Source organism: Perca flavescens, chromosome 4 (assembly GCF_004354835.1).
Source record: "Perca flavescens isolate YP-PL-M2 chromosome 4, PFLA_1.0, whole genome shotgun sequence".
Taxonomy (NCBI): Eukaryota; Metazoa; Chordata; class Actinopteri; order Perciformes; family Percidae; genus Perca; species Perca flavescens.
The window spans coordinates 15,410,585-15,435,135 of record NC_041334.1 but is presented as its reverse complement, the minus strand read 5'-3'; the positions used below and the strand labels follow the sequence as shown (position 1 = coordinate 15,435,135).

At 41.0% G+C, this 24,551-nt stretch overlaps 1 protein-coding gene across 2 annotated transcripts; it reads left to right on the top strand.

The window, feature by feature from the left end:
* Positions 1 to 313: 313 nt before the first annotated feature.
* On the top strand, positions 314 to 24,115 carry slc2a1b (solute carrier family 2 member 1b). 2 transcript variants are annotated; one of them, XM_028575358.1, is made up of 10 exons: positions 314 to 733; positions 14,339 to 14,434; positions 19,943 to 20,103; positions 20,779 to 21,019; positions 21,208 to 21,370; positions 21,663 to 21,850; positions 22,091 to 22,195; positions 22,597 to 22,698; positions 22,782 to 22,985; positions 23,861 to 24,115. In XM_028575358.1, the coding sequence occupies exons 1-10, from the start codon at positions 719 to 721 to the stop codon at positions 24,062 to 24,064; spliced, it is 1,479 nt and encodes a 492-aa protein (XP_028431159.1). In that variant the 5' UTR covers positions 314 to 718; the 3' UTR covers positions 24,065 to 24,115. The 2 variants fall into 2 exon arrangements, with proteins under 2 accessions (XP_028431159.1, XP_028431160.1); XM_028575359.1 differs by lacking the exons at positions 314 to 733; positions 14,339 to 14,434 and adding an exon at positions 19,174 to 19,298.
* The last annotated feature ends 436 nt before the right edge of the window (positions 24,116 to 24,551 follow it).

The following is a 24,551-nucleotide window of genomic DNA, read 5'->3' as shown; positions in this document are numbered from 1 at the left end:
AATTTTCACAAGCCACACGTCTCCCGAACATTCTGACCCTAAAATGGCATTTTTTTAGATGGCTCAAATCAGGAGAAAATAACTTTGTTTCTGTCTCAGCAGCAAACTCACGTGAGCTCTGGCAAGACGAGTCAACTAACGTTCGTGGACGCCACAGATCACACTTTGCGTAATGCGTAATATGGCTTGTTTTCCCTTTGGTCTGAGTCTGATCTTCTTTTTACAATGGGTTCTGATGTAAAAGCCTTCTTGCTCTCTCATTGGCTGCAGAGGAGGATGGGCCTCCAGCGGACCCACCCCGCCGAAAATTGCGTCAGCTACAATATATGAACCGTAACCCGGCTTTCCAGAGAACTGTTTCCTTAAAGCTAGACAAAGCGGTACTTCTTCAGCGACCTATAACACCAACATCCTGGAAGACTTTACACATCCATGAAGCTGTGAACTAGCTAAAGCTGCTGGAACTGTAAAATAAAAAATAAAACGACGCGGGGAGAGAATAATTCAAGCCAAAGAGACAGCCACGCAGAAGACTTTCTCTGTAAAAACACCCAACTGCGGTTTGAACTCATTTCAACGGAGCAAAAAACCTCCAAGATGACTGACTTCTGAGCGAAACCCACTGGGGGACCCAGAGGAAGTTCTTCTATCGCCGTCAACTTTAACAACTTTAACAACAGAATAGACAAAGAAAAAGACGAATATTTCCATTGCAGCCATGGATTCAGGAAAGGTAATTATATCCTGTGACTATTACAAGGAGCTTTTACATCCTGTCAAACCTGTTATGTGTTGTTGTCATAGACATGCCCCGTGCTGTCAGTGAACAGCCAGCAAGTTCAGTGAGTTCATTTTTGTTTTAGCCATGAGGCATTTACTTCCACATGGGCCTCATGACGAAGATTGAGTCACGATGCAGCTAATATTTATGTAATCTATGACGTCGCTATTACCCCTCTGTAGTTAATAACAGAGTTATGGCTGCTTAGTCGGTTTAAAGTACTTTTGGCACTTAAGTATACATTTAGTCCAGTAACGTGTCTGCACTCATTTAACCCTAACCTTAATTCGCTTTTATCATATATACGTTTTCTTTAATAAACATACAAAAGTTAACAGAGACCGATAAATGTGAGCTCTCTTTTCCTTTAGTAGTAACGTTAGGGGTAATTACCTGTAACAATTCCAAATTTTGCTGGACAATTAATTGTCTCAGAAATAATTGCGATTAACAATATAATTGTCTATTTTAGTGAAATAATACTTTGAAAAAAAGTATTTATTACTTTTTCAAACAAATTAAAGTTTAAATGAGTGAATGTTATATGTGACTAGCTATATCACTGTTATGTGACCCAGATACGCAGGTTCACAGCCTTCAAAGTAGGCTAAATTACGCCTCTTTATTAGCATAAAACATTGTATATTTTGCTGAACAAAAAATGAAAAACGAACAATAAAAACAAAGCATGAATCAGTAAACAGTAAAACAGAGCATGTTTAATTTCTCTGGCTTTAGACGGATACAGCCCAGGATGTTTCGAGTTGCTATGGCAACAAATGACAGCTGCCGCTAGCAAAGCTTGGCTGAACAGTCCGACAAATAATCACTTATATAATTACAATTTGGCACATCTAACTAAACAGAATCAAAAGTTACCATCAACAATCATACCCATTAGGACCTCTGCAAAAGTTAGCAAACAAGTTGTTCTGTACAGATTAGAAAAGTAAAAGCACAAATCCCCGTGGACCTAGCTAGCTACGTTAGCATAATGTTGATAAATGACGCCCATCTCCGCTACAGCCTCGTCAGTTACGGTAACGTTACTAATTAAACAAAGCACCATAGTAGATGCACCACATACGGCCTAGATAACTAGCTAGCTAACTAACTACATTACTTAAACACATGTAAAGGTGCTTCGGTGAGTTTGTAATGTTCGAAAGCCGAATATGGACATGCAACTGCGTGCGGGGCGTCTTCTGGTAGGAATCCATAGTATCACCGGCTAGCTAACGTTGCTGTTAGGGACGCTACGCCGGTATCGGAAATGCGTTTGATGGCTGCAAACAATTAATAGTGTGACCAATCTCGTTAATCTCATAAAATGCTCTAATGCTTCAATTGCGGTTATACAAAAATAACCGCGGTTATGTAAAAATAATTGCTAATGTAAAATTAGGTTATGTAAAATTAATAATTGTTACAGGCCTAGTTAGGGGTATGGAAGGCTTTGTCATGTCTCGCGCCTTGTTTACGTGCTACATAATGTGTGTTGTGGGTATGATGCAGTATTGTCACAGGCTCACAGTGGTCTGGTGCTCTGTTCCTGTAATTTAAAAAAAATAAAAATAAAAGGACTATGTGACTTAAGTTTGACAGGAGCTATTTATACCCAAGACTCTTTTATTAAAGCCAATTATAGCAGTGTCTTAGTATGACCAAGAAGTAAAGGTATCAATACAAATCATACTCATACTCAACAATTACAGAAATTGTTGAAAGTATTGTTCCTGCCATTGTTGCATAATAATATTTTATAGTGCTGCAAGTTATTTCCCTGATCAATTAATTTGCAGGTTATTTTCTCGGTAAATCAGTACTCATCTGGTCAACAAAAAATGTCAATACTGACGGTACGGTAATGCTAAATTGTATGAAGGTCACTTAAAAACATTCCACGATTGGCTAAGTTACTTAAATGAAAGTTATATTATTGAAGTTCTTAACAGTTGTCTGTCAATCGACAACGAATGAACTATTTCAGCCTGTGCTTTTGCTTTGGGACAGTTGGTTAAACAAAACAGCACATTTGAAAACATCGTCTTAGCCTCTGAGAACTTGTGATGGGCAATTCATTAGGACTAAAGCATTCATTACAAAAATTATGTAACCGATCTGTTGCAGCCCTAAACTCGGTAGGAACATTTTAAATATTTCTTGAGTGGTGAATCCAGTATCCTTTTTTCTATTCTTGATATGAACAATAACTAACCTCATATATACCTCATCTCAGTTATAGACTGTGATGCTCGTTGTTCAGAAAGAAACTTATCTGGTGTTTGTTAATGCTGTCACTGTCCCGGTGCGGTTACATACACCAACATGCTGCACAGTGAAGCACGTACGCCAAAAACTTCCCCTCTCCTACTTGGTCATTGATGTTAGACCAGTTAAACCCAATGGAGGAAAAAAGCAGCCCAGTCTGACATGGTGGTCAGAAAATGTTGTTGTTTTATCCTATTGTGTTATTTTTCACCATGCACGCTGCACTTTCGTGGACCTTCAGCTGGACGGGGTTTGTTGTGGACGTGATGGGAACGGTTCTCTCCGTTCCCGGTTTCCACTATGACACCAACACAGCAGATTTCCAGAGAGAGTGAGACTCTACCGGGGGAATACGCTGTTGCCAACCCTGGGGTGTTTAAAGCCTTGACCCTTTCCTTCCCAGGCTTCACTCCCTCTTTTGTACTTTGCTGCTTCCAGCAGTGTTGAGCTGTTTTTTGCGAGTCTGTAGTTAAACAGCAGTTCCATATACGGGCAAATTAACATCTCGTGGTCAGGATTTTTGTACCTGGCATGTACACATGTTGTGCCATTTTGTGTGCAGATGGAGTCACGTACACGGAAACTTCAGCGAGTGACTCATACTGTAACAAATACTGTAGGAAGTGGTGTAATTACAGTTTGATAATAAGCAATATGGCACAGATTCAAGTGTTAATGTTAATTGTTTAAAATATTTAAACCATACCAGACATGTAATGTTTCAGCAAGGTGTATGCTGTTGATTTCACGCAGTAGGCCCGGTCCAGAGTTATGGACGAAGCGTTTGTTTCAGGTAGATGTACAAATTATTTTATTTTATCTTAATTTTCAGTATTTAAATATCCTTCTTTTAGCTGTATTCTGAGCTGTATTATAATGCAGTTATTTCCCCTTATCGCACAGCTTCTCCATCAAAACAAGGCATGTTAATGACATTGTTGGTCATATAAGAGCCTCATTCGCAACAACAGTATGCTTTGTTTGGGTCTGAAAGAGTCACCTTAATGCTCTTATTTTCTTCAATAAACAATGAGAACGGTAATTGGGGTCAAGCATACAGTTGAACGGCTCTGTTTTGAATGAAACTGCCACTACACATTTTATTGCTGACAGACTTGACAGCACAGGTATTTTGATTGGGAGCCCAGAGCCAACATCCAGCCTCACATTGTACGGACTTAATTGCACAAGCTTAATTCCTCTCCATCCATGGCCTTTCAGCCATCTGCCAACTCCGGCCTTCCTTAAGACAGTACAGTAGATTTACTTTCATCTGCATGACTTGCTCCCTTCAGTGTAGTGTAACTGTCAGCCATGTTCTAATGAGGGTTAATGAGGCTTTGCTGCAAACGTTGGGCTCAAGAGATCTAGAGGGGTTTTAATTGAGATGAACAAGCAAGCAAGAGTGCATGTTTAATTCACTTTCCTGAGAAACTGGATGACTTTGTGCACACTGTAGTGATGGAGGAGATGGTTGGATGAAATGGTTCACGCAGGGCCTGGCTGTGTCTCTCTGGGCTTCTTTTGACTTTCTCACGATTCAATTGAAAGTAGCTCGGTTTAATGAATCACAACCCCCTGATCCAGGGGTAGTTGACCTATTTGTTTGACCTACTAAATGTGATAATATCAATTTCTTGTCATTGACTGCACTACAGAATCACTTTGAACTGTCTGATGTGTTCTTAAGCTGTTTCTGCATAATACCACCTGTGCTAAATAGTTGCAGTATCTGAAGATAGTATTAAGGCTGCTTAGATGCAAGAGTTGTGGGATTTAGGCTACTACTACTATGGGGCTATACTTTGTTGACCCGTAAACTACATTAAGTAATTCACATTTTAAGCAGTTTTACTCCTTAATCTAATAATTGTGTATTAATTACATACCTCACCTCTTTATTGTTGAGAGATGGAACTCTCTGGAAATGGATGATGGAGATGTTCACAGATGATGACTACGATGATTATAGGCAGCTTTATTCAATATTGAACAAAGGAGATAACCCTGTGTACTAGGGCTGGGCGATAAAACGATAACGATATGTATCACGATAGACACATAATCAATATCAATAGAAAATGCGGTCGATAAAACGTTCGATAACTTGTTTTTCTTCATCAGAAGAAACCAGAGGTTGTGAATCAAGTTTGATTGCATGAACAAAGGCCCTCACTCTCTGGCAACCTAGCAACGTGGGGAGTGACACTCTAACAGCCAATCATGTAACAGTATCAAGTTTGGTTGCGCCACATCGCTGTCTCGTGTTCTTCAATAACAGAACCGGCGTGGAGTGGAAAGTGAGTGCCGCAGCGAGCGAGGTAAATCGTTGATAAAACAGGAAAAGTCAGTATCGCAGTTTTTGGGATTTTATAAGTCTGACCGTAGTCAGACCAATGTCGTCAGACCAACACTGGTAATACCATAAACTTGTTTTACCACTTTAGCCGCGCTCACACTTTCGAGCACAGCCGTATTCGCCATCAACGTCCAACAACATCTGCAGCAGACCACCATGGAGAGGTACTCTGCATCAGCGCCTTACTAAACGCTACAAAGAAATAACGAAGGCAGACGTGCTGAGCACTGTCCAGAAGCCAGTTTACCAACTTAGCACTAAACCTGCAGAAAATAGTTCCTTCTCAGGTTTCTTATATTTAGCTAACACTTTGCACTATTTTATGACACTTTATTAAGCACTTCTTACTTATTCTTTAATTTTGCACCTTAATGTTAAGAGATAATTGTTAAGTGTTCATTGTGATTTTAGACCTGTTTACATTTGAATTATTTGAGTGTTTTCCATGGTTGTGTTGACATTTCTGCTTTTATAACTGAGGGGATTATAATCAGAGCAGGGTTAAGTTTAAAATAAAAATGTTTAAATTTAATATATTTTTCTCCTGGTCCTTATTTTAAATAGGTCATAAAAAATATCAATAATAATAATAATAAGTTTTCAACCATATCGCCCAGCCCTACTGTGTACACACACATGCTGCATGTACCCAAAGTGTCTCCCGATCTTAGGATTGAACATACATTTTATACTTTCTGGGGCCGCCCATCAGGAAACCCTTATTCATGATCTCATCCTAATACTGACAGGTCCCCCTACTCTAATAGACTCAAACATCCTGTAGCCCCTTCCAAAGGCCATTTGTTACTCAATCAGTTAGTCAATTAGTTACTCTAATTTGTTATTAACTTAAACATCTGAACCAGATGCCACCATCGCACGCATGAGGCCTCTTAGCCTCACTGTGATCTTCTTCCTCGATCATAATAACACATTATAGAACATATGAAATATGAAAATACATTTGAGTACATGCAGGCTTGATTATTTCACCTATCAATTGTTGTGTTTACATGTGTTACTATTCCCTATTATATTTTGTCTTGTCATTCTTTGTCATAACGGTTTGTCATGGGGGATTTGAACTTGGGTTGGTTGTCTTAAGCCTCTGTTAGCACACATAAATAAGCACCTTTTTGATATCTCTACCGTTATCTCTCATAGGCCACTAGGAGATATTTCACAGGTCAATCATGCAAAAGATCAGGAACTCACAATCACGTGGCACAAATTTAAGTCTGTGTCGTTTTACATGTTTGATATGCAAGTTTTCATAGGCAAACATGTCCATCACTTAAACATGTTTACATTATTCATCAAGCTTTCTGCCCACAGTCACTGTAGAGATCAGGCTGCTTTAGGTGCACATGACCAGAAGTGTAAACCTGAGGTAGATATTAAATCACAGAAACACAACACACTTTTCAACTTCAGTCTCTGTATACACATAATACACACACAAGGGCAAAAACAATAATAGTACCAAGGCAATTAGTTATGAAAGTAGATTTTAATTTTTTTAAATATACAAAATATAGCATGCATAAGGCATTTTAGGCCTAGAAAAAGGGCCTAAATTATCTGGGCTTTAAATTTAATGACAGCCGTGTCAAACAGTCTATGATAATGCAGAAAATTACATCCATTTTTGCTACACCAAAAACATTAGAACAATTACTAAAGGTATTTGGAAACTGCCTACATAGCACAAGTTGGCATGAGGTGGCTTGAGCTGAGAGGAGTGGAGGTGAGGACAAGGCTCATATTGGATTCCCCACTGCTGTGTAAGCTGACACTGTAGAGGTGATGTGTGGAGGGACGTGACGGCAGCATTGTAGCCATCACAGAAAATCTGGTTCACTCTGGCAACATGGAAGTGGGCTGAGCCAAATTACAGCCTGCTTCTGCTTAAACACTGTCTCGCCCGATTCAGATGAAATTCTCGTTGAGTCACAAATTAAGTAGTTGTTTATAGAAATAGAGTCATGAACTGATGTAAAGTTAAGCAGAATTTGTTAAACTAAAAAAGGCTGTGGAAATATTGACTTTGACTTGCCCAAAAAATGAAAACTGGCAGTTGATTGAACGAACGCGTCACATGGGTCTGGCTTCTCCCGAATTTCAAAGCCAGACCATAACGGCGGCTTGTTCGGAATACGATCTCGTATTTTACGAAAATAGTTCACCGAAACGTGTTTCTGAAAACATTTTAAGTGAGAAATAGGCTATGCGTTGCTGAATCTGTCTTCATTTCAGATCGACAAAGGTCAGTTTAAAAGATTTTCATCAGATTTTGAGAAGCGTTCATCACACTCATCCCGCTCGTCATTTCCGGGTTAGCCTCTCAACCAATCAGATTGGTCATTGAGTCTGACTGCCCACTGGCCGATTCAACAAGTCAAATCGGCCCAAATGAAGGCCGACGGCTCCTCCGACTGACGGCACGGAACACACCGAGCAGACTCGAGTCACTGACCTCGCCAGACTGTCCGACGGACGATAATCAGGTTGGTGTGTCAGCGCCTTTAGGAGGTCAACCTTTCTGTTAAAGAATAAGATCCTTTTTTTTTTAAACATAAAAACATCCGCGAAATTGAGTTCGCTAAACCCACCAGACTCCATTTAAATAAACAGTAATTTTAGCATCGTAAAATACAATTCAATCAAAGTCGACAGAAAGAAAATTAAACTATGAAAAGCCGTTTTGGGCCGTCTTTCCACTTTTCCAACCATCACAACTCTAGTTTTGGTTGAAATAAACACATAGTTTACAGATTTACATGTGGAAATATGTTGCCTTTATGCACGCTAAAAGTATTGCTTTTTTAAATGGAGTCTGGTGGGTTTAGCGCTAGCAACTTCAGAGCTGTTTCTGGTTAAACAAAAAAAATTCTCAAAGCGGTCTATCTTTGAAGGGATCCTTTCCATAATGTTGTCAAACGTAGAATATTAATCTGAGCCTGTCCGAGGCAAAACGAGCACTTTTGTGAAGGTAAATACAAGCTGGACAATTGCCCTATTAACTCACATTGTTGTAGCCATGGACACGGAGGATTAAAAATAGATGATGGACTCTTCAGAAGAGGTAATTATCTTCACTCGAGTTCTGTTCTTCTGAGAAATACAGAGAGTTGTGTGGAGCTGATAATCTTAATTAGCTTTGTAGCAACTCATTTGGCAACGGCTTGAATGTAACAGACGTTCATTAATATCAAAAAGTTACGCACTAAAGCTTTAAGTAACAATCTGAATGCAGGACTTTTACTTGAAATTTAACAATTTTACTCAAGTTTAGGATCTCAATAATTCATCCACCGCTGCCAGATAGTCACCCAGATTTTAGAGAACTGCTTATGGTTTAACATCTTTTATAGTAGCTGTAAATGACTACACTGCAGTATTCATACATCGTGACTATAAGGTAGTTAACATTTATACGTAGGTTATCGGCTTTAGTTTTGCATTTTTCGCAGCACTTCCCATCAACTTTCTTTGTTGTGAACCATTTTCGAAGAATAGTTTTACCACATCCTCCTTACCACATGCTTTAAAGAATTCACGTCACACATCGGTCAGCTTGTCAGAGATAAAGTTTCTATTTCCCTTTTGGTTCTCTATGTGAGAGAAAACTCATGATCATGTTTCATGTTTGTTGAATCAACTTTATGTTTGAAGAGGGTTTTGGATGTTGGATGACGCTTGGCTCAAGCATAAATAGTTTTAACGATGGTTTATATTAGCTGTTTATAGTTGAACATATCCTAATTTGGAGAAAGCCTCCACTTCATTTCCTCATTGTACTTCATTGTCATGAATCCAATAAGGATGGCACAGTATGAGCTGATGTGTCTCGTAAATGTTTGCACAGATCTTTATTTTCCATTCTGCTAATTTACCTGTATTGTGTGCTTTATTAATTCATGTTTATCCAATAAGAGCAGAGAGTCTGGGGTGCCGAGCAACCAGAGCGGCTATGAACAGTGTTAATCTTATTATTACATGGCAATGACTAGACAGGAATTTACTTGCTGCCTACCCACACCACATTCTACTTTTCACATGCAAATAGGGCTCATTTGCATGGATGTTGTTTCGTCTCTAGGGAGCTTTTATGGCGCTTTTCCATTACATGGTACCTACTCGCCTCGCCTCGACTCTACTCGCCTTTTTTGGTTTTCCATTACGAAAAAAAGTACCTGGTACCTGCTAACAGGTACTTTTTTTAGTACCTGCTCAGTCGAAGTTCCAAGCGAGCTGAGGCGAGCCGAGAAGGTGACGTGAAACCCTGCAGGCTGCTGATTGGTCGGAAAGAAGCGTCACTGATCACTGCATTGCTAGCGAGAGATCGCATTTTTAAATAGTTTAGCCAGGGGTGTTTTTTTGCTGCCGGAGGCTCCACGCAGAGCTTTCTCCGTAGCATACAAGTGGCCTGATGGTTATACTGGTGCGCTGGGGTGTGCATGTGTGATGTGTGTGTGTCGAGTCGCCGTATGTGTGTGTGTGGGGAGCTAGTGAGCGAGGGAGAAGTGAGAGAGTGACGGCGATTATCTCCGCAGCGAGTAGCGACTCTAGAGTCATATATATGTGAGAGAAACAAAGCGAGTAGCGACTCTAGAGTCATATATATGTGACCACGGTGGGAAATCTGGAGCAGTAAACGTTAACTATCTCTTTGATATCATGTTGTTTACGGAGACGGAGAATGAGGAAATGCGTCGGGGATATGTCAATGGGAAAGCAAGCTACTAAGCCACGGCCACGGCAGTCGCTATGACGACCAGCCACGCTGAGGCGATACTAAAATCTGCAATGGAAAACGGACGCACAGCGAGTCGAGGCGAGTAGAGTCAAGTAGAGTCGAGCCGAGTCGAGCAGGTACCATGTAATGGAAAAACGCCATAAGATAAAGCAAAGGCATGGGAGGAGAGAAGGGTTATTACAGATGTATTTAGTTGCGGAAATGCACCAGCAGTACCACTGTGCATTCATTCAGCCTTGGCCTGGGAGAAGTTGTCAGGATGCTGATGGTTTTTGGCAGCTGAATTCTTTTTTACATTGCCAATTGGAAGGTAAAATAATGAAAAAAACAATATTCACTGAGACCGTACAGGCTGAATTCCCTTAGCGATTATTTTCCCCCCTCGTTATTGACAGTTTTATAAACCCAAAACCTTCTGAATCCTGACTGAAAACATCCATAAATCTCTCTGAACCCTTATTAACCACAAGGCATTAACTACCAATTCTTCACATCTGGCTTGTACCTTTTGTCTTCATAGTCATATTACAATGTATACATTCATGTGACATCCCTGCAGCATAAATGTCCTGATAGCCCAGGTTGTTCTGAAAAAAAATGGCTTAGACCACAAATGGGTTAAGCATACATGTAAAGTAGCATGGTATGCGCGGTGTAATGCCAGGCCCTTGTGTATGGCTATCTTACCTATCATACGAAGTAAACAAAAAACTCTAATTAGAAATTAAAAAAATACTGTAAACTGCAGCTGAGTGAAACATGCCTGGGAGGTAACTAAAGGTAGAGAGCCAGTCAGGAACAAGAAGAGGAACAGTCACTGGTGTTGGCTTCAAGGCTATAATCATTAAATAGTATTTTTAGGTGTGAGTTCATTGTTCCACCAGTGAGGAAGTCGTGTTTACTGCTGCTTCTGGTTTCTGTGTATATGGGACAACTGTTAGACACCCCCCTTGGCCCTGATCGGTGCATCTGAACAGGGAGCTGTGGATTTTTGCAAATCGCACTACAGGCTGTAGGTGGTGCCAGAGGAGCCGGATTTAAAAAAAATAAATGACCTGCTTCATGTAGTTCTAATGGAACATAGGGTCAGTTTCAGCAAATGTGACAGAAAGTTAGTTTTATAAGTCTTACCTACTGCACCTTTAAAAGTAAAAATGTCACAGGGGACTTCCTCATTTCACTTGAAACACACACTGCTGTCCCCACTTTTGACATCAAACATCAAGGGGATTTTTGCAAACAATTGCAGCTGTTCCCAAGATGGGCTGAGATTTAAACAACTCTCCAGTGATGACTTTTCCTAGAGGGGACGGATTCTCTGTTTATAGTATAAAGCAGCTGGTAGTTTTTCACAGAATGAAACCTAGTGCTGTTTCTTGTTCGCTTCTATTCAGAAGTGGCTTTACAGAATGACATCTGGTTGGTCTCCTCATTGACAACGTGGCTCCTTTAAGACCCCAGCCCACAATGCTGAAAAAGGGGTGTGTTTGTTTATATACTGGGCCTATACTGTGGACTTGGTGACCCTCATAACAAGAGTCCCTATTGGCTCAGAAATGTAGGCAGGTCTTTAAGTGTTTATAGCCAGGCCCACTGAACACAGTGGGCGAACTGCCTCCAAAACACACAGCAGTTTTTATTTCTTCCAGCTCCATTCCCTTTTCCTCATAAGGGGGAGAAATTCAGGTCCTCACAAAAAAAAAGTTGTTGATTCGTGTCACCCAGACTACCTCACTGCTGCATTTTGGTGATATTACAGAGCAGCATGCACAATCATTTCAAATAGTTTCTAAGGCTTGTACTTTTTTATGAAACCAGAAGCTTATACTACGAAGCAAGATCAACATGCCCTGGATTAATTTCCGTTACCCGGCTTCACCAAACCTAACAACCGCGGTCCCGCATATGGTGTGACACGACGGTGGTTAACAACTAGTTCAATCAACCCAGGGTTTCCCAATCTAGCGACAGGAGCGTTCACATAAAGGGGCGGTGTTTGCACTACATGACCAATCACAAACATTGACAAGTCTACCAGAGCCGCATATTTTACATGAGAAGAGAAAACGATAATCCAGTAAGGAAAGCTGACACTCTAAATGCGTAAATCACGACGCTTATCAATAGCATTGCCCCATTAGTCAGGTATAAGGTCTGACCATGATCAAACTTGTGCATTCCATAAACTTTTGTTGCTGTAACCTATTCTTTCAGTTGCAACTCTGGCAGTGGTAAGCGATTGTTGGAGAAAAAACAAATAGATATGAAAACATAATTCTGATGTGTCACGTTGGCAACATATTCGGCTCAAAAAGCTAACAAAGATACGTAATTCCCTACGCTGAAAATCTATATCTTTAATAAAGATACCCATCAGGGAATGTCAACTGGTTTTGTCGGTCTTTAAATGTTCTGGCTTTTATGAAGCGCACCTCTTACTCACAGCGCACCGAGCTTCTAAGAATGGTTACGCCGTTATCAATCAGGTATTGATTCATCAGTTCAGGTTAGGTGTTCAGCATAAGTAACCATGGTGATGTAACCCGGTAACAAGTGACCCATCGTCGTGATACACAAACTCCCTGGGTCGAAGCTGAAGTTACCTCAGTAACTCCAAATCTTGCTTTGTAGTGCAGGCCTTTGGGAGGGCTTGGTTCTTGTGTTTATCTTCTTCTATAGAAGCTTAAATTAAAATTCCAGAGATTCAAGGTTTGAATAGGAGTCTGTTTGCCCCTGTAAAGCTCTTTGTGACTCATATCTGTGAAAAGCGCTTTATAAATACATTTACTAATTAGAAGTTTCTTGCTCAAAGACACATTGCCAGGATGGACATTGGCTGTTGCAGGTCTTTAGTTTATACTGTGATCCAATGCCTCGGCAGGTCTCACTCTAGTCTGCAGGGTAACTCAGAAAAATAACGTATGCTTTATTGTTTATTCCATACAACTAAATAATTTGTCTCCCGGCACTGTTTTAGATTAGGTTAAGAAGTTTCATTTCTGCTTTTTTGTCGGGATATGATGAAGGAAGGTAAGTGAAGGTCAGGTCTACTGTTGCCATAACATTTATAACCTTGTGTATATAATCTATTGTGAATCGCTGTGGAAAAATAATTGGTTTCATCACAGGACATGAATCATCTAGACATGATGACTGATATGAAATATGGAAATAGTAAGCGGCTCCTCTGCTTAGGGCTACGTGGAGTACGTGTGGAATCCTTGCTCAGGTTTTTAGGTAGCTTCCTTCCACACTGAAACACTCAGACGGTCAAACAGTCAGTAGACATACAAGTGATGGGTGAACAACAAAAAGGTAAATTGTAGCTAAAGGCTGTTTTTTGTCTGTCTGAGAGGGGGAAATAGACAGCGACATACTCCGCTTTGGTTTATTAACTTCTTGGTATGAGGAAAATCTCTACTAATCTACTGGGCTCTACTGAGATAGAGCAGCAAGTGAACTCTGTAATAACAGGAAGATGAACACAGACAATAACATGCAGACCTGGGTTTAACCTGGCCCTGTTCCAAGAAGCAGGTTTATTCAGTAGTATCTGGATAACTCCTAAGTTTTTCTCAGCAAAAGTTGTCCACAACTCAGTAAACATGCCTCAGTCAACAGGTGTCTGTCTAAGGTGTTGGCTGTTGGATGTACACATACATTTCTCCATCTGTTTGTCATATCCTTTTAGGTGTCACAAAGCATCTTTTATGGCCAGTCCAATTTCAGCATGTTGCTTAACGTGGCTTAATGCCAAACATATTCAAGATATTTCAGGATGTATCAGTGCATTCATTATACTTGTGTGTAACATGCATCGGGGATAAAAATTAGCGGCTGACCAACCCAAACATTTTGTTAAGTCTGATCCAGAGCAGCTGAACAACCGCGAGTAAAAAAAAAAAAAAAAAAAAAAAATAAGAGTCTGCAATACAGTAAGGTATTTAACACAGAAATGTGGCAATAACTTCATTTTTATTATGTCAACTGATATACGTGTATAGTTAAGTAAAAGGTATTCTCCGGGAAACAGGAAAGACAATACAACTGTCAGTCATACTACCTCTTGTACAAAATAAAACAATTGTCCATTGGGCAAAAGAGTAAATAACTGGTCAAACTGGTCTCCTGACTGACAAGCCTTCCTCTACACTCTACTGTCTTGCAGAGAATAACGTTTCCATTGATGTTGAGTGTTGGAACAGCTGTGATCGGCTCTCTGCAGTTTGGCTACAACACCGGTGTCATCAATGCCCCTCAAAAGGTGAGTTAAATGTCTTGCAAGCATGATGTTCAAACAGAATCACCAAGAAGGTTTTACAGCGTGTTTTAGCCCACCACTTTATTACTAGGATGGCAGTATATATATATATATATATATGCTATCATTCATACAATAGATCATTATCCCTGCCAACCCTGCCCCACTACTGGTTGTTCACTTATTTGTTGCATTGGAAAACAGAAGGACTGAATTGGAAAACAGAAGGACAGAAAGTGGAGGGGGAGGTTGGAGTGAGATAATAATAGCCGCATTCAGGCCTATCAGGTCCAAGGACCTGGCGTGATTCCTGTGTAAAAGAGTGTGTCCATGCCCCAAAATGGACCTACGCTGACTAGCAACAGGCTGGGAAAAGCTAGACAAGGGAACTCAGAGGATATTAAATGAAGGAGGTAGACAGTCACCTAATCACTAAATCTAAAGTACTGTAGGTTTTATTAGCAGACAGGTACACCAAAGAAATTCATTTCCTGGGGAATGTCAATATTGCATTGTTAATAACTTACCTGTCTGGTAAGTTTGCATTGGTCTCAACACGCCCTTTGGCTACACAGTCTGTTCACAGGTCACAGGTCACAGGTGTGTCGGCAGACAGGCCCAACCTCTGGCTGTATCTACCTTTTTTACAAATACCGTGTGCTGGCACAGCTGTTTGTGGAGCCCTCACTGTGAGGACAGCCTGATTTTTATCTTCTCATCCACTGTCGTCACACTGTCAAAGCTGCCCTGGACTTTGATGTGAAAAACGAGAGCAGCTTTCATCAGTTGTCTCTGAAAAGAGAGACAGGATGCATTCACTCATTAATGTGAAATAGAATAGTCATAGTCATTTCTTTTTGAGTCCTAAAGAGCAGAAGAAGTGGGCAGTGAATCTTAAATACGGAATTTTAGGCCTTGAGACATTTGTGTAAAAATTGTGCAATCGTCTTGGATTGTGCAAACACAATGAAACTCAATGTTAGAAAGTCCTTGTGTTGTTTTGTAATCTGGCTATGCATAAAAAGAGTGCAGTCTGTCTAACAATTATTTTGATCAGAGATTTAAAGTGGAACTGTGCCGTTTTTTTAGCTTAATTTACCTTAACTGAACAGCTTCGAAGTAATTGGAATGGTTATATGACTTTTTTTCGGGTTGAATGGTGGTTGTCTCGCTCCCCCCTAGCGCCTGTGAACGGAAAAACCACCCTTGCAACTTTTGGCCGGCGAGCCGCCGGCATTAGTGTCAGGAAGTATTGCGTGATATCAGGTCTCGCAATGTAACAGATTGCTTCAGTTCACGGCACTACACACATACGCGCCCCCATCCAGGAACCGGCTAGCTATAAGAACAAGGTAGCGCTTGGAGTTTTTCACACTATCGTCATGGCTGAGCCGGCAAAAAAGAATGGTGAGAAGTGAGACAAACACAAGCCTGCAAATCCGATGCTGACATGGCGTTCTTGCTGTTGCACTTGTAAAGTATCTTTGATCAGAAACGTTATCTTCCACAGAGTTTCTTGTCAGCTTGATGTTGGCGAACACAAGTTGCTTCTGCTCCGACAGCATTCTAAGGCCATTGTAGGAAAAAAGAATAATGTTACGGATCCGGGAGAGAAGGGTAATATTTCAAGAAAAACCTCAGTGGACATGGCTGCGTGCGTTCGCCACCTTCTTTGAAAACAAATGCACATGACCAGAGGGAGAAGATGGGAGGAGGGAGAGTCGCCAACGAGTTTTTACGACAGCGTTGCCAAATATCTATTTTGAAGCTCACCCATGAGAGAGAGAGAGAGACATCATGGCTTTCAAACGAGCAAAGTGGCAGTTGGTCATGGCCACACCCCCCACCCTCCACCTTCCCCACCTTACTGATGTTTTATAATATTTAATCCAGCATTTCGCCTCCACAACACTACAGTTGTGTAGCACCAATTTCTCCTCCACCGTGAAAAGAGCATGTGTTCAGCTTCATGCAGCTCAGTTGAGTGCCTTGTGAGTGGCTGAGTGACGGGCTGCAGATTGAGAGGCAGGCTGTGTGACTATGTAGTCTGTTACACACTGGGCTAGTGTGAACCTTCCCTCTCGGCTACTTGTCCCATTTCCCAATATTCAGCCTAGGTCTCACACAAAACACACACACACACACACACCAAGCAACGTCACATGCAGGAAAAACAGTTACTCAACACAGACTCTTAATCTTTTGTTAGTTAATGACCACTTAAGAGGCTATAACTTTACAAATACAACTTTTATATAGCAACAGCCCTTCAGATTATCACCAGCAGCTCTCCCCTCTGTGCTCCAGCGTGTGATTAAGGCTGCAGCGATGCTGCTGCCTGTGACGCAGGTGGTGCACTGTTTAAAGCATCTCTGATAAGATACGCTCTCTCTAGAGGCAAGCTGAGACTCCCTGTCCTCCTCCTCCTGCTGCTGCATGTCTGCCGGCACCACCAGCAAATCATATCCTTGTTTGGAAATGTAATCGAAAGGTCATCTGTGTTTTGTTTTGTGTTAGTTTCATTTTGGGAACATCTTTGCTGCTTAAAGTTAAGACTTCTACACCTTTCTGAGATAAACTTTTCCTTGATGAATTTGTTTTTTTAAAGGTTTTTGGGTGTTCCTGCCAAACATATCTAAAATACTTCTACTGAAATATGACTTCCTGTGGGCTAGATTTGTTTTTAAGGACCTACTTCAAGTTCAACAACCTTTTTGAAAAAATAAAATAAAGGTAAAAAGTGACTGGAGAACTAGACTTGATGAACAATGATATCACTTGTTAGAATCATTTTATTTTTACTTGTGCATGCTGAATAAAGTGTTCACCTTGAGGACTCGGCTACCAGCCAGCTTCAACCACATACGCTGACAACATGAATAGACAGCTTGTTTTATTGTGTGGTTAGAGCCAGCTGATGGTTTGGACTGCACAGTCCATTCAGAGAATAGACTTGGAAGAGTACACAAAATAATGATGTAACTTTTCAAGGTCAGCCATTCAAGTTAGTTTCACATAATAACACTGAATGACATTTTGTTTTAACTTTCAACATGCTCCATACAGTGTCTATCAAGTATTCCCCCTGCATAATAAGTTTTCATGTTTTATAACCTTAAAGGTGCAATATCTAATACGGACAGCTAGTGTTAAAATAGTTACTGCAGTACAAATTCAAAATACTGGAGAGAGTCGTCTCCCCCGCCCCCTCCTCCCCAGACTCAAAGTTCACGGAGGTTGACAGGCCGCAGCATCCACAACAGTGTTGCTAGACGCTTGTCTCACATAGCCAGACATTACTCCACAGCACAGCGGAGTAGCTAACATTAGATGCTGGCTATATTGATAGTCATAAAAGCCTGTGCTCACACAGAGCTCTGTACCCAACTGACAAACACACTTTTTCGGCTTAGAATTACAGTAGGAACTGCCAAAACCCCCACCGCTAAAAACGTCCTCTTCACACGCCAGTCAGACACACTTCCTCGTCTTAGAATTACAATAGGAACCGCTAAAAATACCACTACCTTGCCGTCCTTTTCCACCCGACTGAAATACACACTTTATTGGCTTAGAATTACGGCAACAATCACTAAACACACTGCAAACTCACGGGCCTCTCTTCCCGATTTACAGCCCCCCTCTCTTGGCTTAAAATAACTCACCGTTGTCGGCTACGGGCGCTGAACAGGCCACAGCTGTGGCCAGCTTGCCTGGTCCTCCGGTAACGTTAGCAGTTAGCAGGGTTAGCATGGCAGCGTTAGCCAGGACCAGTCGGGATCACTTTACTGGCTGTGTCTCAATTGTTTTTGCGTGTAACCAACTTGTGAGTAGCTACATGAATGTTGAAATGACATAAAATAACCGTCCCTAGTAGCCATGACAAATTAGCCTGAAGCTAATGCTTACCTGTTCAGGAGAAAATTAGCCAACTCGGCGTCCTTTTGGGCTCTAAGCTGTCTCCATCTTTCAAATACATCTCCAATATTTACGCGGGGTTTGTTACGTCTCTGGTCACGCAATTGTTAGAAACATACCGTTTGGGTTCATGTTTTTACAGATATATCTGGCAACCCGGCCTGGCTGTCAAACTGGGCAATTGATAACAACACATAGGCCAAAACACAAACAGAAATTCCGTCACGGAACAGAAATTTCAAAAGGAGAAACTACTGGCATTAGCATTGTTGTCAGAAAAGATAGTATTTCAACTTAGCATGTTTCCTTAACAGCTGATGACGCATTGGAGTCATTTTAGGATTTATTACAGTAAATATATTACATATTGGACCTTTATTTTTTTTAAAGATCATCTTTTGGGCATTTTTAGGCCTTTATTTCCACAGGACAGATGAAGACATGAAAGGGAGAGAGAGGGGGAATGACATGCAGGAAAGGGCTGCAGGTTGGAGTCAAACCCGCAGCTGCTGCATCGAGGAGTAAACCGCTATATACAATATATGCACCTGCTCTACCAACTGAGCTAAACCAGCTACCATGTTGGACCTTTAAATGGAAGTGCACTCAATGTGGCTTATATTTTACACTGATGAACAGAAAAAGAAACTGGATACAGGTGGTCCATACAATTGAAACCCCCACAACCACACACACATGATCTCAATTTAACTAATTATGTGACTTCTAAAAACCAACGGACTGCACCTGTGATGGTTTAGGTGTGTCCTAATAAATGTTGGTTATGTAGCTCATTTATGGTTTTTTTTTTTTTTTTTTTTTTTTTTAACTTGGCATTCAGGGTGTTTTTCTCTTGATCAGTGTCAAAAAACACATTAACTTACACGTTACTTTTTATAGGCACTCTATGTTCATGGCTTCTGGTCACATTACAATTCCTAACTGGCTGGTAAGGACACTGCTGAGTCTGTATTCTACATTGCAAACATTGAGTTCTAGTACATTAAGAGCTGCGTTTTAAAATATACAAATATAGGTGATGTTACTCTATATCAGAGGCACGTGACCGAGCTGGAGGCCACATTTGGTAACGAGAGTGGTGGGTGATGATGGGGGGGGTGTCAGAGACATACTGTTGTCGGAGGTCGCAGACAGGGTGGTGACCTTTCTGAATTATATGAGAGGTGTCACCGTGACGCACACACAAACAGACACAGGCTCTGCTGCTTAACTCTGTCACTAGCGCCACTGGGACTGTTTGTCAACATTTAGTCTGGTATGAGGATGGAGGATGGGGGGAGGGGGACAGAAACTTGAAACTTAACCATAGCTGGTGAGCTTCCTGGTTGCCAGGAAATAGTAATGAGCATACAGTGCTGCCATCAGCTGGTCAGACAGCAACAGCAACAGCTCCACCATACACCAATGACATGACATAGCAGCACTTTAATAATGATTCACTGTTTCTCAATTCATATTGTGCAATATAAAAAAACAAAACATCATCCTATTTAGTCCATTCAGTTGGGAGAAAACCAGCTCAGAGAACATATAAATAGTATTTAACATTTGTCTTTTCTTTTCCTGTGGCAGATCATTGAGAAGTTCATCAATGAGACGTATTTTGAGCGCTACCAGGAGGCCATCTCCAAGACCACCCTCACGGCCATCTGGTCCCTCGCCGTCTCCATCTTCTCTGTTGGTGGCATCGTTGGCTCCTTTTCCGTCGGACTCTTTGTCAACCGCTTTGGAAGGTGAGAGGAAAACAAAATCCTTGCTGGTATTATAATACCAAGAAGCAAAAGCAGTATAAAATAAAGCTGTGGTTGTAAGGCTTCAACTTTTAAGTTCAATGTGATAGTTATCTTAGGCCTTGAGGCACTGTAGGCACTTTAAAGTGTATTATCCATGAAATATATGGATTTTTTTTTTTAAGAGCAATTAAAAAAAAGTGTTTAAACCCAGACACACCACTCTTTGGTGGGGTGTGATTTTCTGTGGAAAAATGCTAAAACTTATGTTGTTATCAACAATGTAGCCTAGGAACCATCTAAAGTGACTGCACACACGATTTACTACTAAAGTGGATTTTGGGTTAAGTAACTCTTTAATGATGTTACAATATTGATTAGGACTCCCTCCACCCCTTCTTCCACATAGTCCATGGTCCACATAGAAGGCAAAAAAGTATCACAAAACGTGACAATCACATGAAATCAACGAAAATAACGGACACATTATGGATAAATTAACAAGTTACTCTATCCGAGTTTTACATGATCAAAAAACATATATAATACGAAAGTTAATACCCAAAGTCTTTATTGTGCTGAAAGAAAAAACACAAAAAACTAAACGCTAACGTGCAAATCTGTAAAGGTCTTTTTTTAAATTTGGATTAAACGTATCTTGTTCTCTGTTGCCTCCAGGAGGAACTCTATGCTCATGGCCAATGTCCTGGCTTTCATCGCTGCGGCTCTGATGGGCTTTTCAAAGATGGCCAGCTCCTGGGAAATGCTGATCGTCGGTCGTTTTGTGGTGGGCCTCTACTCCGGCCTCTCCACAGGCTTCGTGCCAATGTATGTGGGTGAGATTTCACCAACAGCCCTACGAGGAGCCCTGGGCACCTTCCACCAGCTGGGCATTGTTGTCGGCATCCTCATTGCACAGGTTGGTAGACAGTAATTGTTGCAGTGGTTTTATTTGGATACTATAACATAGGTGGTGAAGTCTAGTGATTATCCTACAAGATAACAATACAAACTTTTGGGCATCCTACTACGTAATGTTTTGATGAATGCATGCTCGGAGCTGTGCAGGTGGTCCATGTGCGTTACGTGTGTCTGTGTTGATTTCAGGTGTTTGGAATGGAGGCAATCATGGGCAACGACGACTTGTGGCCGCTCCTCTTGGGCTTTATCTTCATCCTTGCTTTGATACAGTGCATCCTGCTGCCTCTCTGTCCCAAGAGCCCTCGTTTCCTGCTCATCAACAAGAACGAAGAGAACAAGGCCAAGGCTGGTGAGTTCACACACACACACACACACACACACACACACACACACACACACACACACACACACACACACACACACACACACACACACACACACAACTGCTGTATCCTTGCCAGATTGTTGCATGTTAATAGTGCTTTGCGGAAATATGGTAGTGAAGTGACACTTAGATGTAATCATAAGGAAACAAAATTAAAACAAAGAAACAGAAAAATTTAGCTGAACTGGAAAAAGAAAACAAAAGAAGGGCAGCTTGTCGAGATAACAACAACCTGCTTTCTCTCTGCACATTTCAGTGTTGAAGAAGCTCAGAGGCACCACAGATGTGAGCTCTGACATGCAGGAGATGAAGGAAGAGAGCCGGCAGATGATGAGGGAGAAGAAGGTGACCATCCCGGAGCTTTTCCGCTCGCACCTCTACCGCCAACCCCTCCTGATTGCTGTCGTCCTGCAGCTCTCTCAGCAGCTGTCTGGCATCAACGCTGTGAGTGTCCAGGCTTACACATTATCCCCCCCGATCAGTCTGAGATTCTGAAGAAAAGACACAGAAACCAAAGAGAAACATTACTTTTCCCTGACGTGCTTGGTACACATCACATTCCATTTCACACCCGAGCTACATCCGCAATAGAAGAAGATATCCTGAAACATACCTACATGTCAACTGTGTTTAAACAAAGGAGACTCTCTCATATTCAATCTTTGTGGTTGTTGTACGTTCTAGGTATTCTACTACTCCACTCGTATCTTTGAGAAAGCCGGAGTTGAGCAGCCTGTCTATGCCACCATTGGAGCCGGTGTAGTGAACACAGCTTTCACTGTGGTGTCGGTGAGTACAGTTAACGTTTTTCAAGTTTGAAAAGTGAAATCCCTGTTACAGTACAGATAAATAAAGGTGTCTGAAGCATTACGTTATAGAGATATTTACACCCAGAAATGATTGTTAATTCAGTCATTTTCAAGATTGCTGTTTTTGAAAATATCTGAAGTGGAAGGTGATTACTATTGTGTTGCACTGCACATTTCCGAAATCACTTTGCAGTCAAACTGTGTGAAGTTTTCTATGTTGCACCAAAAGTCTAAATGTAAAATGTCTTTCTGTGCACCAGAATATTTTTCCCAAGGTGTTTAGAGCAGCGGTTTGTTGAACTGCGTACAGGTTGTAAATGGTTTGTCACTTTGTAGTACTGCACTGACCTTATTCCTCTTCTTCTTCATTTTTCGGTGCAGCTGTTTATCGTAGAACGTGCGGGACGTAGGTCTCTGCACATGCTGGGGCTGCTGGGAATGGCTGTATCCGCCGTCTTAATGACTATTGCCATGGCTCTGTTGGTAGGTTTTCTCTTTAATCCTTAAGACAATGTGGTTGTCAAGATTCCCCCAACTAACCTCCGTCTTGTTCTCTGTGCTTGTAGGAACAGCTCAAATGGATGTCATATTTAAGCATCGTGGCCATTTTCGCCTTTGTCGCGTTCTTCGAGCTGGGACCGGGTCCCATCCCCTGGTTCATCGTGGCGGAGTTGTTCTCGCAGGGACCCAGGCCTTCGGCCTTTGCTGTGGCTGGTTTCTCCAACTGGACTGCTAACTTCATTGTGGGAATGGCCTTCCAGTATGTAGAGGTGAGCAGAAAAAACATTTGGAACAGGTATTTGTGAGGTAACACTATTTTATAGGTCTGTCATTTTTTTAAATTTATTTTGTTTTACGTTTCCTGGAAAGCATTTTATAATTTGATATTAATTATAGAAAAATGAGACAAAGTTCTCAAGTTTAGTTAAATCTAGAAGTGGATTTTCAGAGAAATCTCGTTGAAGGAATGGCTCAATTTAAACAAGAAAATATCACTCAGTCATTAAGAATTAAAAAAGATATGCCTTATCTCCTCCAAAGTTGTAGCAGTAGTAAAGTATTACAAACTTCCTATGTTATTAATTATTGCATATTTAACATATCTGAATTGCCTTAATTGATATCGGAAATGATATCTGGACATGATGGTGGAGACTTTGACTCATGACGAGTCCGATGAATTTAGATTAAATGCAGCTTTATTCAATATTGAACAAGTTTGTCTCCGAGAGAGGGAGGTAACCATGTGTACACACTCCTAAGAGCATGTACCCATAGTGTCTCCACGGACATCAAAATAACTCTCCTTTATACTTGTTGGGGCTTCACACATTCCAATCTATCTATTTCTGTGAAACAGTTACTTTCAAACTACTATTTTTATGGACGATTCTTCTAACAGATTCACACATTCCAATCTATTCCTGTGTAGGACAGTGTTACCTTCAACTAACCTTCTCTGTAAGACACTAATATAATAGATGAAATACATTTGAAACTTGTATGTTGAAATATCCAACCTATCATTGATCATCACTTTCTTTAAGATTTGAATTCATCCATTTTTCTGTCCTATTTTTTTGAGGACTGAACCTTGTTAAGACTCCACTAAACAAGTGTCTCTCCTCTTTCTCTCTCTTCACAGGAACTGTGCGGCCCCTACGTGTTTATCATCTTCACTGTGCTGCTGCTCTTTTTCCTCGTCTTCACCTACTTCAAAGTACCTGAGACCAAGGGCCGGACATTTGACCAGATCTCGGCCGGTTTCCGCCAGACAGCTGCCAGCGGAGCAGAAAAGCACTCGCCGGAGGAGCTCAACAGCCTGGGAGGAGCAGATTCTCAGCTCTGAGTGACTGATCATAACTTCTAACAAACTCTTTCTCAGACCCAGAAGAGGGGACGAGAAGAGTCTACCAACTAGAAGTAGACACATCCATTGGTAGAATAAATTTCACACTTCGTCACCGCATTTCCAACGTCATTTCCGAAACACAGAACAGCCCTGTTGTGATTCTCCGACATGACGTCCTCTGCTGCCCCTCTCATGTCACACAGACAAAACGAAAACAAAAACTGTCACCTAATATTGAGAGGGGAGTCGAGGATAGATGGGGAAGGTTTTTAATATTTTAAAGATAAGAAGGAAAAGAAGTGTGTGCATCAATCAACCAAGCTTTTTTTAATCTCTTTTTTTTTCACTGAATATATATATATATATATATATATATATTGCTTATGCTTTGTTCTTTGTCAGAGCACTGCAGATGTAGAGATCAGTTCACTGTCCAAAATACTTGTTTTTATCAATCATACTGTAAAGCTGTATCACTGTAGAC